We start from the raw sequence: 16,164 nt of genomic DNA on the forward strand, positions 1-16,164 counted from the left end.
CATTGAAGCCATTTGGTTATTATTTTTAAAACAGAGTAGATAAATAGAATATACTAGACATGGACTGATCAGAAAAAAATAGAATTCAATAAACCAGTATTTGATAAAGCAGAAAACATAAAGTACTTAGGGGTAAAAAAAAATCCCCCATTTTACAAAGAGTGCTGGGAAAATTGGAAAGCAGTCTTGCAGAAATCATGCTCAAACTATCACCTTACGTTATTCTTTTTTTTTTTTTTATAGGACACCCTTTATTTTCACCTGGTGAAAAATACAAAATACAAAGAATTTGTACTTGATCTTGTTTGATTGGCTTGGCCCGTAAAAGTCAACAACTCTTCTTCCCTCTCTAATGGTCTTGTCTTTCTCCACTGGGTCTATTCTCAGTTTGAGGTCTCTCCACCCAGGGGAAAGTCCTTTGGATTAGCAGAACCCACCCCTCTCCCTTTGTTGGGATTGACCTTATTACTCTTCTTAAGTCTCTATGTTGGAACGATGATGCTTGGAAAGGGTTCACTGATCGACTCTAGCCCCAGAAGTTGATTTAGACAAGTTTCCACCAGGGACCTTGGGCCACTTTCTGTTGAATGCCGTGTTTATACTTTGAAACTTCTATGCAGCTTTAATCTTTTCATCCAGAATATTTGGAAGTCTTCCATTTCAATAAAAATCCATGTTTTCCTCTGTGAGATTATACTATTCCACTGGGTAAGTTATTTTGTTGGTAAGCTTATATTCTTTGCATTCCAGAATGTTGTATTTCTAACTCTCAGCTCCTTTAGAGTAATGGCTGAAAATCCTTTGTATTCCCAACTGTGATTCTTTGGTACTTGAATCATTTCTTTTGAGGCTGCTGGCAATATTTTTTCTTTGACTTGTAAACTTGGGATTTTGGCTTGTAATGTTGCTGGGAATTTTTCACTTTGGAGAGTTCTTTCTAGGAGTGACCTATAGATTCTTTCCATTTCCTCTTTGCTTTCTGGTTCTAAGAGGTCTAGAATATTTTCTTGTTTGATTTCTTGAAATATTATATCTAGACTCTTTTCCATGGCATAGCTTTCAGGTTGTCCAATAATTCACAAATTGTTATTTCTTTATCTTTTTGCCATGCCACTTGTGTTTTTATGATATACATTATCAATTCTTTCTTTTATAAAGAATAAGTTTTCATATTTTTGGGTATGGTACATCACCCTAGTTATCGTACTTATCGTTTCCCACCCCCCTCCCAGAGGACCATCTGATTAGTATTTTTAAAAGAGAAAAACATAACTCAGCACAGCTAACTGATAAATTGAAAAAGTCTAAAAACGTGTAGTCTGTAACACATGTGGATCTCTTTATCTACACAGAGGGGTAGGTTAGAGGTGTGTTCTTATAACTCTTCATTTGAATGATGCTTGATATTTATGATTTTGTTACATTTACTTTGAACTTTTGGTGTTTTGTTTCCATTTCTTTTGTCGTGGTTACTGTGTATGTTGTTTTCTTGGCTTTGCTCTTATCACTCTGCATCAGTTCATATAAATCTTTCTGTGCTCCTCTGTATTCATAAGTATCATCACTTCTTACAGCATAGTAATGTTACATTACATTCATGTACCACAATTTATTTATCCATCAGCATCTATTTGTTTCCACTTGTTAGCTAGCACCAAAATTCTTTGCTATAAAGATTTTGGAGAATATAGGGTCTTACTTCTTCTCATGACTTACTTGGGGTACAGGGTCAGTAATGGAGTCTCTGATTCAAAGTATATGGACATTTTGGTTGCTTTATTTGCATAATTCTAAATTGCTTTATGAAATGGTTGTATCATTTCATAGCTCCACCAAAAACATATTCATGTTCCTCCCAAGATATTCATCCTTCCACAACCCTTCCAATTTGCAGAGTATGGGATGAAACCTTGATTTTTTTTTTCATTTGCACATGAGACTTTTGAGAGCATAAAATATGGCCTGGGTGGGAGGGAATGAGATCCAAGGGCAGCAGCAGGAACAGGCAACCTCACAGCAGGGGGCCTCGATAAATTCTAAAAGGATAAATTCTCTTAATATTAAAGATCATACCATAGAAAAATTAGAAAAGAAACAGATTATAATCCTTTCATAGCTATGGTAGGAGATATATTCTTTTTTTTTTTTTTTGGTGAGGCACTTGGGATTAAGTGACTTGCCCAGGGTCACACAGCTAGTAAGTGTTAAGTGTCTGAGGCCAGATTTGAACTCAGGTCCTCCTGATTCCAGGGCTGGTGCTCTATCCACTGCACCACCTAGCTGCCCCAGAGATATCTTCTTAACAAGGATAAAGACAATTACAAAAGATGAAATGAAGAACTTTGATCATATGCAACTAAAAAATTTCTGCACTTAGGATTAATTAATGCACTTAGGATAATAAGTAAGGGGAAAATTCTTTGTATCATATTTTTCTGATTAAAGTTTGGTATCTGAGATATAGAAACAAATAATATACATATATGTATTTATACATGTATGTGTGTATATAAACCTAAAACAGTTCTCAAAATTGTAAGTTTTTAACAATTATATGAGAGAATGCTCCAAATCACTAATAATAAAAGAAATGCAAATCAATATAATTCTGAGGTTTTGCCTCATACCTTGCAAATTGGCAAAGATGAAGTGATGACACATTGTCGTTTCTCCACTTTTTCGATCACTTCTGCATCTGGTGGTCTTCTTAGATTATTATTGAAGTAGTTTGGGTGGGGGGAGTAATGGGGAGACAGGCTGTACTACTTCCTCCTGCTCTTCTGTCTTGCCTGATTCCCATCTAACTGACATAGAGTAAAGTGGGTAGAACCAATAGAATAATTTATACAATGAACAAAGCATTATAAAGAAAAACACCTTTGAAAGCTTTAGGAACTCTGATCAATGTAAAGACCATCCACAATTTCAGAGGACATGCAATGAGAGGTGTGGAGTGACATATGCATTTATAGATAAGTCAGTATTTGGAGCTGTTTTGTGTAACTATGTTATTTTGTTATCTAGTGGAACTCTTACATTTTTCAGATGGGTAAACTGAGGTCCTGATATAGTAAGTTGTTTACCCAAGGTAAACAGTGTCAGAGGAGGTATGTATACCAAGCTCTTCTGACTCCAGATGTCTTCTGACAAAGTTGAAATGAATGATAAAGATGAAGAGCATGATATGGGGATCAGGAAGAATGTTTTTGACAAAAACTAAAACAGTCTGCCATAGAGAGCTTTCAACTGAAATTTGAAGGGAAGGGAAAAGAATGCCCCCCAGGAAAAACATTTTACCACCCATCCTTCCAGAGGTGAGGGACTATGGGTACAGAACCTTGCTTTTATTGTCAGACTTACTTAATATGTGGGTTGGTTTTGCTGAAGTGTTTTTTTCTCTTTCTTTTTAAAATCTTTGTTTTAAGGGATGGATGACTGGGTGAGGGATGGGGGGGTATATTCAGAAATGAAGGCAATGTAAAAACAAATGACATCAAGAAAAACAAGATTTAAAAACAAGAAAATCCCAGAGCACAGGTAATAAAACATTTATCTTCCAACAGAAGAGATTGGGGAATTACAAGGACAAACTTTATGTACATCATCAGATGTGGTCACTGTTCAGTCATTGTTTTTCTTAATTGTTTTTCTTGTTCACAGTGAGTGATTTATTTAATCAGAAAGGATCAGGAAGTCTCTAGAATTGACTGAAGCATAAAGAAAAAAGTTACCAATAAACTTTTTAAAGAAAGAAGAGAAAGTAGGAAGCAAGACAGCAATTTAAAAAAAGGAATCTCTTGTAGAGCAGATTTTGTGCCCATGGAGAGACCCTCATCTATTGTAGTCCTCTCCTTAGACTCACTTAGGCATAAATGCCTGGTTTTCAATGGTTCATCACTCTCCTTCCAATTTTATTGACTGCTGATGGGAGAAGGCTGTAGTGTATAAGGCTGCAGCAGTCCAAAAACATTTACCAAATATCTTTTTCATGCTCTATAACAGACTTTCTGGAAAACTGCAGGACTGAGAAAATATTTGTTCATTTTATTTTGCTGCCACATGAGAATTTTTGAGGTTTCTTGATGAGAAACTGTTTCATTAAGCACTGAAGGAGTAGCCTCATAGAAGCATCAGGGTTTAAAAGTGACTTAAAAGTCTCCTCCACACAAGGGGGAAAGATTCACTTTCAAAAATTCGGAAATGTGGTATAAAATGTTCTGTTCAGAGAACTTCATGATAGGACCATTATCTACCAGATTTTCTCTTCCCCCTGCAACAAAGATTACTTTTCTCTAATAGACAAAACCATCCCCAGGACCCTGATTGACACCTGCCTTCCATGACAGAGCTTTCCTGGTTATATAAGGGAATGAAAAGAAACACCCATTTGGAATGGGAGTTGACTTGGTGGAGTCTTTGATTTGGTAGATGTCTGAAGACAATGCAAATCCATTCACCCCACTGATCAGATTCATTTGAATAGTAAGATAAGGACATTAGTTTCTATAAAGAAGTTAAGTGACACTAATGTATTTTTGGTGGAGTTGTGAAATGATCCAACCATTCCGGAGAGCAATTTGGAACTATGCCCAAAGAGCTACAAAGCTGTGCATACCCTTTTACCCAGCAATACCACTATTAGGTCTTTTCCCCAAAGAGATCATAAAAAGGGAAAAGGACCCACATGTACAAAAATATTTATAGCAGCTATCTTTGTGGTGGCAAGGAATTGGAAATTGAGGGGATACCCATCAATTGGGGAATGGCTGAACAAATTGTGGTATATGAGTGTAATGGAATACTATTGTGCTGTAAGAAACAATGAGCAGGCAGGTTTCAAAGAAACCTGGAAGGACTTACATGAACTGATGCTGAGTGAGATGAGATCATTGTACACAGTATCAACAACATTGTGTGTCGATCAACTGTACTAGACTTGACTCTTCTCAGCAATACAATGGTCCAAGACAGTTACAAAGGAGTCATGATGGAAAATGCTCTCCAAATCCAGAAGGAAAGAACTATGGAATCTAGATGCAGATTGAACCATACTATTTATATTTTTTGTTTTTCTTTTTTGAGGTTTTTCCTTTTTGCTCTGATTCTTCTTTCACAGCATGACTAATGCAGAAATATGTTTAATGTGGTGGTACATATATAACCTATATCAGATACTTGCTATATTGGGGAGAGGGGAGGAGGGAGAAAAATTTGAAAGCAGAAATCTAATAAAAACAAAAACTGAAGACTATCTCTACATGTTACTGGAAAATAATAAAATACTTTTATGAAAAAAGTTAAGTGACATTATACACTTATGGGATGTGCTTACTACGTTTGGGTTAGGTAAACCTCCTTTTGTTAATGGTTTGATAACTTATCAAAGCTTCATTTCATTCCAGAATTGAACCTGAATTAACAGGTTACTAGCATAAGGCCTTCCCCTAACATTTTGTAATAATACTTCATTGAGTAAGGGGAAGGGCACTACAAATATGGAGAGTGTAGTGATCAGATTTTGGTAGCAAGAGGTCTTCTAGTTATACATGGGGAGTCCTTGCAATGGACCAAGAAGGTTCCCATTCAAACAGAAAGCAGTTAGCTCAGTGGGTGCTAAAGGAGGTTGCCTGAGAGGGTAAAGAAAATTTAGAGTCCAGAATTCCCTAGTTGTTGTGTTGAGCATCTTGCATAAATTGGACTGCCAACACAACACATCTGAAAGTGAACTGGCTCAACAATCTGAAACCAGAGAAAAACTTTTGGCTTCTAGGGACTATACAAAGAGAGCTGAGAAACAACCAATGGAGCTATTAGCTGTGCAACTAAAGTGATCTTTCTTATTGGAGGGGGACGGGGAACCTGATAGGCCCACATATATCAACTCTGAGCCAGAGGTTTTAGTTCCACTAGACCCCACTGATCCATGAGACCAGAGAATGAAAGTATAAGTGAGGAAGAGACTTGGGGAACTACCAATGGTAGGAAAAATAACAACTTCAGACTTATCTTATTACTATACCTGGGAGGAAGATGATTTCCTTCCTGGAGGGAAGCAGAATGGACTGGACTTCACCTTCAAGGAACTAGTTAGCTTGTATAAGATTTTCAACCAGAAAACTGATGAATCAGTAGAGCAGTGAATCTTAGGGGAGGGAGTCGAGGGAGCCAATGATTAAACACACAGCAGCTGAGTAAGGCTTAGGGAGCTATCTGATTTTTTTTTTTTTTTGCCACACAGCTGTCCTTTGTCCCTTTTTATCTGGCTAAGATGGGGTTATTCACACCCAGCACCATAAATATGATTTCTAGTCATAGTCAGCTCTCCAGCGGGAATCTGCAAAGGCTGAGGTGAAATTCCTAAAGAAAATGGGTTTGATATAATGGGTCTATATGCTTCTCCTCCATGAGTCTCCCCTACCATAGATAGATAGATAGATAGATAGATATAGATAGATAGATAGATAGATAGATAGATAGATAGATAGATAGATAGATAGATAGATAGATAGATAGACAGACAGACAGACAGACAGACAGACAGACAGACGGATATACAGATGGATGGATGGATGGATGGATGGATGGATGGATGGATGGATGGATGGATGGATGGATGGATAGATGGATGGATGGGTAGATGGGTGGATGGAGGCCAATGAAACTGTTTAAATTTGAACAGGAGGCCAGAATACTCATGACTTGGGCAAATACATCTGTCAGTACAAATAGAAATTTTAGAGATGGGCAGAGGAATAAAAGAGTCTCCTGATCTCCTAAGCAGACAGAGGGCAATGACAACCTCTGGCAGTTGGAATGCGGAAAGGAGCTCGGGGTATGGCTCCTAAAACATGATAAGACATGTTAAGCAATTGATTGCCAGTTTATGGGGATACTAGTGAAACCAAATGCTGAAATTCAGCATTGGGACAGTGGGGGCCCTTAAACCTCACCCAAGGCAAAAGCATCCTCTAATGTTCCTGCCCCATTTGAATCATTCATGAAAAGCTACAGAGAGCAGACCATGGGAGAAGGGGGTTGCATGGACTCTTTTTTTTTGGCAGGGCAATTGGGGTTAAGTGACTTTCCCAGGGTCACACAGCAAGCAAGTGTCAAATGTCTGAGATCAGATTTGAACTCAGGTCCTCCTGAATCCAGGGCCAGTGCTCTATCCACTGTGCCACCTAGCTGCCCCAGCAATTAAATGACTACTGTTTTCTTTCTTTCTTTCTTTCTTTCTTTCTTTCTTTCTTTCTTTCTTTCTTTCTTTCTTTCTCTCTCTCTCTCTCTCTCTCTCTCTCTCTCTCTCTCTCTCTCTCTCTCTCTCTCTTTCTTTCTTCCTTCCTTCCTTCCTTCCTTCCTTTCTTTTTTGTGGGGCAATGAGAGTTAAGTGACTTGCTCAAGGTCACACAGCTAGTTAAGTGTCAAGTGTCTGAGGTTGGATTTGAACTCAGGTCCTCCTGAATCCAGAGCTGGTGCTTTATCCACTGCACCATCTAGCTGCCCCTTCATGGACTCTTAAAAGTCAGTATCCATGCTATCTCCTTAAACATGTTACTATTGGTAGGTCCAAAAAGACACCCTTATTTCCAGTTACCTGAAGCATCTCATGTAGTTAACAACAAACAATATCAGCTCCAAGAAATGTGGGGGAGGGGGCAGTGGGGTGAAAGAGATTTTTTTCTCTAGTGATAGAGATGAAATAATCTGGTGCACTTCATTATACTGATTATTCTTACATCAACCTAATGCTGCCTGTGAAGAAGGGAAATGGCATTTGGCAGCTTAACTATGGGAGCTGAACAAAATTGGCATGCCTATTAGTACAGCTGTTTTTTTTTTTTTACTTCATTAATGTTGTAGACCAGGTAGCCTAGGCCCAGGGTGAGTGATACTGTAGTTATTGACCTCACCAATGCTGTTTTCTCTTTTCCTTTGGATGAGACTAAAAAGGAGCAGTTTGCTTTCACTTGGGAAGGAATCCAAGATACTTTCACTGTCCTTTCCCAAGCCTACCTGAACTGTCTTTCATACTGCCACATTATGGTCTTAGGTACAGACCTGAAAGAGTTCCCCCTTCCAGGTCTAGGAGTATCTAATCTCAAACTCTTACAAAAAGCTGTAATTGTCCAAACAATTTGATTTGGGTAAGAAATAAATAAGGCTGATGAGTGGAACAAATGAGTTACACAGAAGCAAATGAGCATAGTAACCTAGTCTTTAATAAACCCAAAGATCCCAGCAATTGGAACAAGACCTAACTATTCAACAAAAACTGTTGAGAAAACTGGAAAACAGTCTGGAAGAAACTAGCTATTGACCAATATATAACACTATATACATATACATATGCATACATACAGTATATATATATATATATACACACACTATGATAAGCTCTAAAAAGGTATATAAAAAGTGATTTGAGGGGTGGCTAGGTGGCACAGTGGATAGAGCACCGGCCCTGGAGTCAGGAGTACCTGAGTTCAAATCCAGCCTCAGACACTTAACACTTACTAGCTGTGTGACCCTGGGCAAGTCACTTAACCCCAATTGTCTCACTAAAAAGAAAAAAAAGTGATTTGATAGAGGAGAAGCATGGAAGAAATTAACTGTCAGATTTATGAATAGAAGATGGATTCAGGATGAAACAAGATATAGAAATGTTCACAGGAGGTAAAACAGATAATTTTGATTGATTTTAATAATTTGATAAAATTAAAATAAACCATTTGCACAAACAAAATCAATTCAACTAAAATTAAAAGAAAATCAGGAAATTGGCAGGAGGATTTTTGTAGCAAGTTTCTCTGATAAAAGTCTTATTTCTAAGACATAGAAAACTAAATCAAATTTAAAAGAATAAGACTCTTTCCCAATTGATAAATGGTGAAAGGATATAAATAGCTAATTTTTAGAGGAAGGAATGCAAACTATCAATAGCCATATGAAAAAAAAATCCTCTAAGTCACTCATTATTAGACAAATGCACATTAAAACACTAAAACACTAAAACAATACTTATCAGTTTGGCTAAGTTGCAAAAGAGAATGACAAAAGCTAGAGAGAATGTGAGAAAACAGATACCTTAACACACTTTTGGTGTAGCCGTGAACTGTTCCAACCATACTAGAACAGGTTTGGAACTATGCCCCCAAAGCACAGTTTAATACTGTGCATATCCTTTGACCCAGTAATATTATTACTTGGTCTATTCCCCCCAAAAGAAAAAGAACTCATATGTGCAAAAATATTTATAGCAGCTTTTTTATTATAGCAAAAAATTGGAAACTAAGGGGATGCCTATCAATAATGTCATGGCTTGACAATATATGAATATGATGAAATACTATTATACTCCATTTCATTGCACAGTCCTAAGAAATAATAAATGAGTTAAAATGAGAAAAACATGGAAAGAATTGATGCAAAATAAAGTGAGCAAAACCAGCAGAACAATTTACACAATAACAACAATACTGTAAAGATAATCAACCCTGAAAGACTTGGGAACTCTGAAAAGTACAATGATCAACCATAATTCTAAGGATTAATGATGAAATATACTGTCTTCCTCTTGTAGAAATGTGATATACTCAGAATACAAAATGAAATTTATCTTCCCTTCCTTCCTTCCTTCCTTCCTTCCTTCCTTCCTTCCTTCCTTTTTTATGGACATAGTTCAGGAATTTGTTTTTCATAACTATGTATATTTGTAGTGGGTTTTGTTTTCATACCTTTTTAATTAAAGGAGGGAGAGGAGAAAAAGAGAATTCAAAACTTAAAATACAATTTAATTCAAAAAGAAAAAAAAATAGTGGCCTTCCTTCCTGAAAGCATTGATATACATTACTACATTGATGAAATGATGTTGACTACACCAGATGAGGCAATGGGATGGTGGGAAATATGAAAACAAGGGGTAGGAAATCAACTCTTCAAAAAATCCAGCTAAATCACATTCTGAGGAATACAGCGGATAAGGAAAATCCATGTATAGTACAGAATATGCTATTGGCATTTACTTCCCTACAATCTAAGACAGAAGGACTGGATATTTCAGGTTTTAGAGAACCCACATTCCTCACATGGATGTCCTGATGGCTTCAATTTACTAAATTTCCTCCAATTCTGCCTCTTTCAAAAAGGTCCTGAAAAGGTTAATCTGCAAGATCTAGTGGCAGCTAGGTGGTGCAGTGGATAGAGCACTGGCCCTGGAGTCAGGAGGACCTGAGTTCAAATCCAGCCTCAGACACTTGACACTTACTAGCTGTGTGACCTTGGGCAAGTCACTTAACCCCAACTGCCTCACTAAAAAAAAAAAACAAAAAAACTCTCCAAGATCTAAAATAGGTTCTCCACCTATCTCTCTCCTTGGGACCTTATGACCCTACAAAGCCCATGTTTCAGGAGGACTCTGTCCATAAAGACCAGAATAAGTAGAGCCTTTGGTATACACCAAGAGGTGCCTAATATAAGTTGGGCTTCTGGAGCTCCAGGTTTCCCAGAAAGTCACTCACTATACCCCTTTTGACAATCAGGTGCTCACCTATTACTTGGCCGTAGTTGCTACTGAACAGATAATACAATTGGATGCAATTATTCTCTGTTTAGAGTAGCCTATTATGTACTAGATGGTATAAGATGGTATAAAATAGCAACACAGGTTGGGAAAGGGAAGCTTCTATTGCTAAACGGAAATTGTACATTCAAAAATCATGACTGTTCAGGTCCCTGTTATGTTAAGTGCCCTTCATTAAGCTATTTCAACTATGCCAGAAACTAAGGCTTCCCATTAAGACCCTACAGCCCTGCCTCCTCTTCTAGCAGAAAGTCAGGGGAGGGGGGGAGTTTTACAGATATTTATCAGATAAAGGCCTTATATTTAGATAATATTTCATATTTAATAATTAATAATTTTTCACAATATTGGAGTAACTTTGTCAAATCTAGAAGAATATGAGTCATTCCCCAGTTGATAAATGGTAAAGGATGTGAACAGGCCATTTTCCAATGAAGAAATCAAAACAATTTATAATCATATAAAAATACTTTAAATCTAATGATTTAGATTAGATTTGATTAGAGAATGATGATAGAAATGCAGATTAAAACAACCTTGAGAGATCATTTTTACACCTACTAGATTGGCTAAAATGATAGAATGGGAAAATGACAAATGATGGAGAGGATGTGTTTGTGTGTGTGTGTGTGTGTGTGAGAGAGAGAGAGAGAGAGAGAGAGAGAGAGAGAGAGAGAGAGAGAGAGAGAGAGAGAGAGAGAGAGAGAGAGAGAGAGAGAGAAATATCATATGTTAAACAACCACATTGGAACGGTTCCAAGAACAGTAGAGGTTAGAGAATGGGTCCATTGCCAATATGGATATTGAGGTCACAATGCCATGTTTTTGCTAGGCACAGAACCATGTGATCCCTCTAACTAAGGCAACAATTCTTGCCCACTTGAGCGCCTTGTGTCAGTAGGAACATGTATGTAACCAAATGGCCTTCGATTTGTCCCCAAATGGTAAAAATAGGACTCTCCCATCTCAGAGCAAAAGGTTTGCCACTGCTAATGAAGAGTTCATTATCATATACTTGACCAGGCAGGGCAAACGTCTAACATCCCAGAAGACACGCAAGTGACAAATCAATGCCCCTCAAGCAAAGGGAAAGGGCTCTCTGGTCCTGTGTTTCTGGGATCCAGTCTCTACAAAGACATATGTGACAAGAATAGATTGTTTTTGAGAGGACATAGTTCTAGTTTACCCTCTCTGGTACGTCTTTATTATCTCCTCTGTGCAGAGCTACCTTGGTGTCAAGGTCTTTATCCTATCAAACTGCTCCAAGTACTATGAAGGAAAAACTCAGATCCTCCTCAACTGGCAAGCTTTTTTTCCTCTGGGATGGTTTGAATATCCCGTCCAAGAATGGACTGAAGGGACCAAAAGGTGGTATTGTTGGATGGTACCTCACTTTTTTTTTTTTAAGTGAGGCAATTGGGGTTAAGTGACTTGCCCAGGGTCATGCAGCTAGTAAGTGTCAAGTGTCTGAGGTTGGATTTGAACTCAGGTACTCCTGACTCCAGGGCTGGTGCTCCATCCACTGCACCACCTAGCTGCCCTGGTGCCTCACTTTTTTACAGTATGAAGGATGTAAAACTGTTGCTTTATAACTATGGTGAATATGTATTTACTTGTATACAAGTAAATATATTGTATTATTGCTGCATGTCCTTGCTATGTTATAGCTAAGCAAATCTCCTTTTGCTAACTCTTCAATGATTTATGAGGGCCTCCCTAGTTAACCTGGCAATGATTCTACATCCCTGGATGAGGGTGGGGAAGACAGGCCCTTCACAGAAGTCTCTAAGTGGGCAAAAATTTTGTACCCCACCCCCCGATGCGGCTTTTGGGGAAGGGGATATTTTGGTGGGTGACCCAAGGAATGACAAGTGGATAACAGTACTGTGACAACCTCAGTATCAATGTAGATGTCCAAGCAGGCTACATACAAGAGGCTTATGACCTAATTTACTACAGATGACCCTGATCTAAAATGAATAATTATTGACTAGGCCAAAAGTGTCATCCAAGCTGCAATCTTGTTTGCGGTGCTACTTTGGCTCCTAGATATTTGTTCCTCCTTTACATTAGGAGTGTCATTGGGAAATATCAAGACTCACCATCACTCACCACGTGAACCGGTTTATTAAGATATGAAACTCGGTCTTTCAGGATAGGGGACAAAAAGGCTAGGATTTCTGGCTTGTGTCCTCCACATTTTTTCTTTCTTTTTCTTTCTTTCTTTCTTTCTTTCTTTCTTTCTTTCTTTCTTTCTTTCTTTCTTTCTTTCTTTCTTTCTTTCTTTCTTTCTTTCTCTCTCTCTCTCTCTCTCTCTCTCTCTCTCTCTCTCTCTCTCTCTCTCTTTCTTTCTTTCTTTCTTTCTTTCTTTCTTTCTTTTTTTTTTTTTGGTGAGGCAATTGGGGTTAAGTTACTTGCCCAGGGTCACACAGCTAGTAAGTGCCAAGTGTCTGAGGCTGGATTTGAACTCAGGTCCTCCTGAATCCAGGGCCAGTGCTTTATCCAATGCACCACCTAGCTGCCCCTCTTTCTTTTTCTTTATGGTGACTTGTGTGTAGTGACCAAGCCAAGATTCTCTTTGCCTTGAAAGAACTTAAATGGTTGAAGGTCCTCTAGAAGATCCTGAGCACCATGCTACCACTGGGATGGTATGTAATAAAATCAGTATCTCCCAGGCTTTCCACCCTCCACTCCTTCCCCCACAAAAGGGATTAGTTTTCCCTAATTGGCTTCCTGCCTCACTTGAGCCAGCATGCTAGTCACCTAAGTCTTCTCTCCAGTGCTTTGTGTTTGCTCATCTCTCTTTGACCAGTGACCTGACTTTGATCCTCTAAGATGGAAGCTCTATAAGGAGGTCTCTAGTTAGTTAGGAAGGATATTAATCAACCAGAATCATCCACAGAAGGGCAGCCATGCCACATAGCACCCTGTTTCACTTTCTCTTTCGACCATCAGCATGTGGCACATAGTAAGTGCTTAATAAATGCTAGCTTGATTTATTGTGAGATTCATAGACTCACAGAGTATTACAGTTAGAAGGTACCTAATGGGTCACCTAGTTCAATCTCTTCATTTAACAGATGAAGAAACTGAGGTTGAAAGGTAAAAGGACTTGCCTTTTTCATATAACTAGCAACTAGCAGAGTTTAAAATTCCAGCCTAGGTCTTCTGGCTCCAAGTCCAAGGCTCTTTCCATTGTACAATATGGTCCCATCTACCTCCATGTTTCATTTTAGCTCTCTACTATGAAGCAGTTACATCAATATTTTGTTCTATTTTTAGTTCTCATTTACATGATTTTTACCTGTTAGTCAAAGGAGCCTTCAGGAGGATTCAATCTCTTGCTACTGGGTGAGTTTCAGTGTTCACAGTGAGTTGGTCAATTACACATATGGAAAATATTGTTAAAGAACATCACTGTTTGTTTTTACTCTTGGTCCCTGAACTTGACTTGAGGTTACTAAAAGACTCTTGATTAATTCTCCCTTTTACCTCTTCCAAAGAAGCATCGTGAACTTCTCTACACACTTACCAACACATTTTGTCTTATATTGTAATTATATTCTTTTCTTATCCCCTTGCTATGCTATGGGTATTCCAAGGTTAGATATATTGTGTTATTCATCAGTATAATACTGCACAGTTTTGCTTGAAGAAATTACTCAGCAAATTCTTGTTGAATTAATGAATGATAAATTGAATAAAATAAAATAAAAGTAACATCTATCTTTTTCAAATTATAACAGAGAGTTAATAGATTTAAAAGATGGAAGAGATTGTTTTACAGATAAGGAAACAGGCTAATTGACTTGCCTGGGGTTAGTAGGTACAATGTAGTTAGGTGGTACAATGGATAGAGTGCTGGGCCTGAAGTCAGGAAGATTCATCTTTCTGAGTTCAAATCTGGCCCCAGACACTTACTAGTTATGTGACCCTGGATGAGTCAACCCCATTTGCCTCATTTTCTCATCTGGAAAATGAGCTGCAGAAGGAAATGTTAAACCACTCCCAGTATCTCTGCCAAGAAAGCCCCAAATGGGGTTATGAAAAGTCAGACACAACTGAATATGGCAGAACAACAAGAAGAGCTGGGATTAGAACCCAGATTTTCCGATTCCAGAGTCAACATTCTTTCCACAATATCATTTAAAATAAAGTCCATATTTAAAATATAAAAATGAACGATAAAATAATGATTCCATTTAACAACTGTGAGATTTAAAATTGGATATAAAAGCATTAAACTCCCCTTTAACCTTTAGTTTGGCAACCATGAAGGGATGGATGATCTTTTGAAAAAGCAACAAGAATACTATCCATTGAGAAAGAAGCACCTTAGCACCTGTGATCTGCTGGTCTGAACATGGAAGAGAGAAGCTAGACTTTATCCTTATTATTTCTTCACCAACTCACAACTGAATCATAGACAGACATTCCAAATCTAGAAAACTGTCATATAGGAAAAGAGAAATATAACGAAAACTTGGTCTTCCTACCTTTAAGAAACGGCTGTGTTTGCATCTGTAGCCGTATCTTAATCAGGTCCACAGGACCTCCAAGTCCGACTGAAACCACACCTGATAGCATGCTAGCCAGAATTAGATCTGACAAAGACCGTGAAGGTTGAGACTCTCCAGAGCGGTACTGGGTAAGGAACTTCTGGGTATTGCTAAAGACACCGAACACCACAGAGTTGTAGACAGCGATGCTTGCCAATGGAAAAGACATTCCCTTAAAGAAGCCAGCCACCTAACAGTGAGATAAACCAAAAATTAATAGGAATATAGGCTTAAGTTAGATCCCAGAGAAGGGGTGAAAAAAGCATCTTCTCTTTTCTTCAGGAGTCAGGGACTATGAGTGAAGTAATGTGCATACTTGTTAGACATGGAGAATATGTTGGTTACTGTAGGGAAACTGCTTTATCCTTTTGCTTGTTTAATCTTTGTTAAAAGAAATAATTTGCTAGGAAACTGAGAGGGAAGGGAAATATTCAGAAAGTAATGTGATGTAAAAACAAAACAGCAATAACTGGATATACCAAAAATGAAAGAATTCAAAACTTGTCTTGTAGCCGTTTTCTTTCCAGAGGCTCAGAAACCATCAGTTTGTAGTCTCTATAATCTCTATAATCTTCCACCTTACAGGGTAGTAGTTGTGGTTATTTGACTTTCATTTCAAAGAAGACAACGACATCATAGGGGGATGTCTTGACTTGTGTGTAAGTTGGATTTAAGTGAGGCAGAGTTGCAAACTCTCTCTTCCAGAGTCATCAAAGCTCAATGGCAAGACAAAAGTTAAGATGATTGATGATGGCCTGAGATGCAGTGGAGAACCTTGGTGTCTTTGATGTCTGACCAAGCTCTAAGCACTCCACAGTGTCTGCTTCAGCCGCCTTCATGGCTGTTAGAACAAACTGTTCTCATCTACCCATTCTACCAGGGGAAGTCTTTACATACTTGGAGTAGACAACCGCCTAGCCCATCAGTTACTCTCAACCTGGTTTGGCCTGTCTGTGGAGACAGTTTTACTGGGTTATGGCCACTGCTTATGCTACAGCTTCTTGGAGCCACAGGTAAGACAAGTGG

The 16,164-nt window shown here is 38.2% G+C and overlaps 1 protein-coding gene across 1 annotated transcript in view; it reads right to left on the bottom strand.

Moving 5' to 3' along the window:
* The window catches only part of SLC25A48 (solute carrier family 25 member 48), a 66,267-nt gene that overhangs the window by 34,094 nt on the left and 16,009 nt on the right, over positions 1 to 16,164 (bottom strand). The window contains exon 4 of the mRNA XM_043987098.1: positions 15,076 to 15,328. Coding sequence (XP_043843033.1) covers positions 15,076 to 15,328 — 253 coding nt within the window. The remainder of the gene's footprint in view (positions 1 to 15,075; positions 15,329 to 16,164) is intronic.

This window comes from Dromiciops gliroides, chromosome 2 (genome assembly GCF_019393635.1).
Source record: "Dromiciops gliroides isolate mDroGli1 chromosome 2, mDroGli1.pri, whole genome shotgun sequence".
NCBI classification, from domain to species: Eukaryota; Metazoa; Chordata; class Mammalia; order Microbiotheria; family Microbiotheriidae; genus Dromiciops; species Dromiciops gliroides.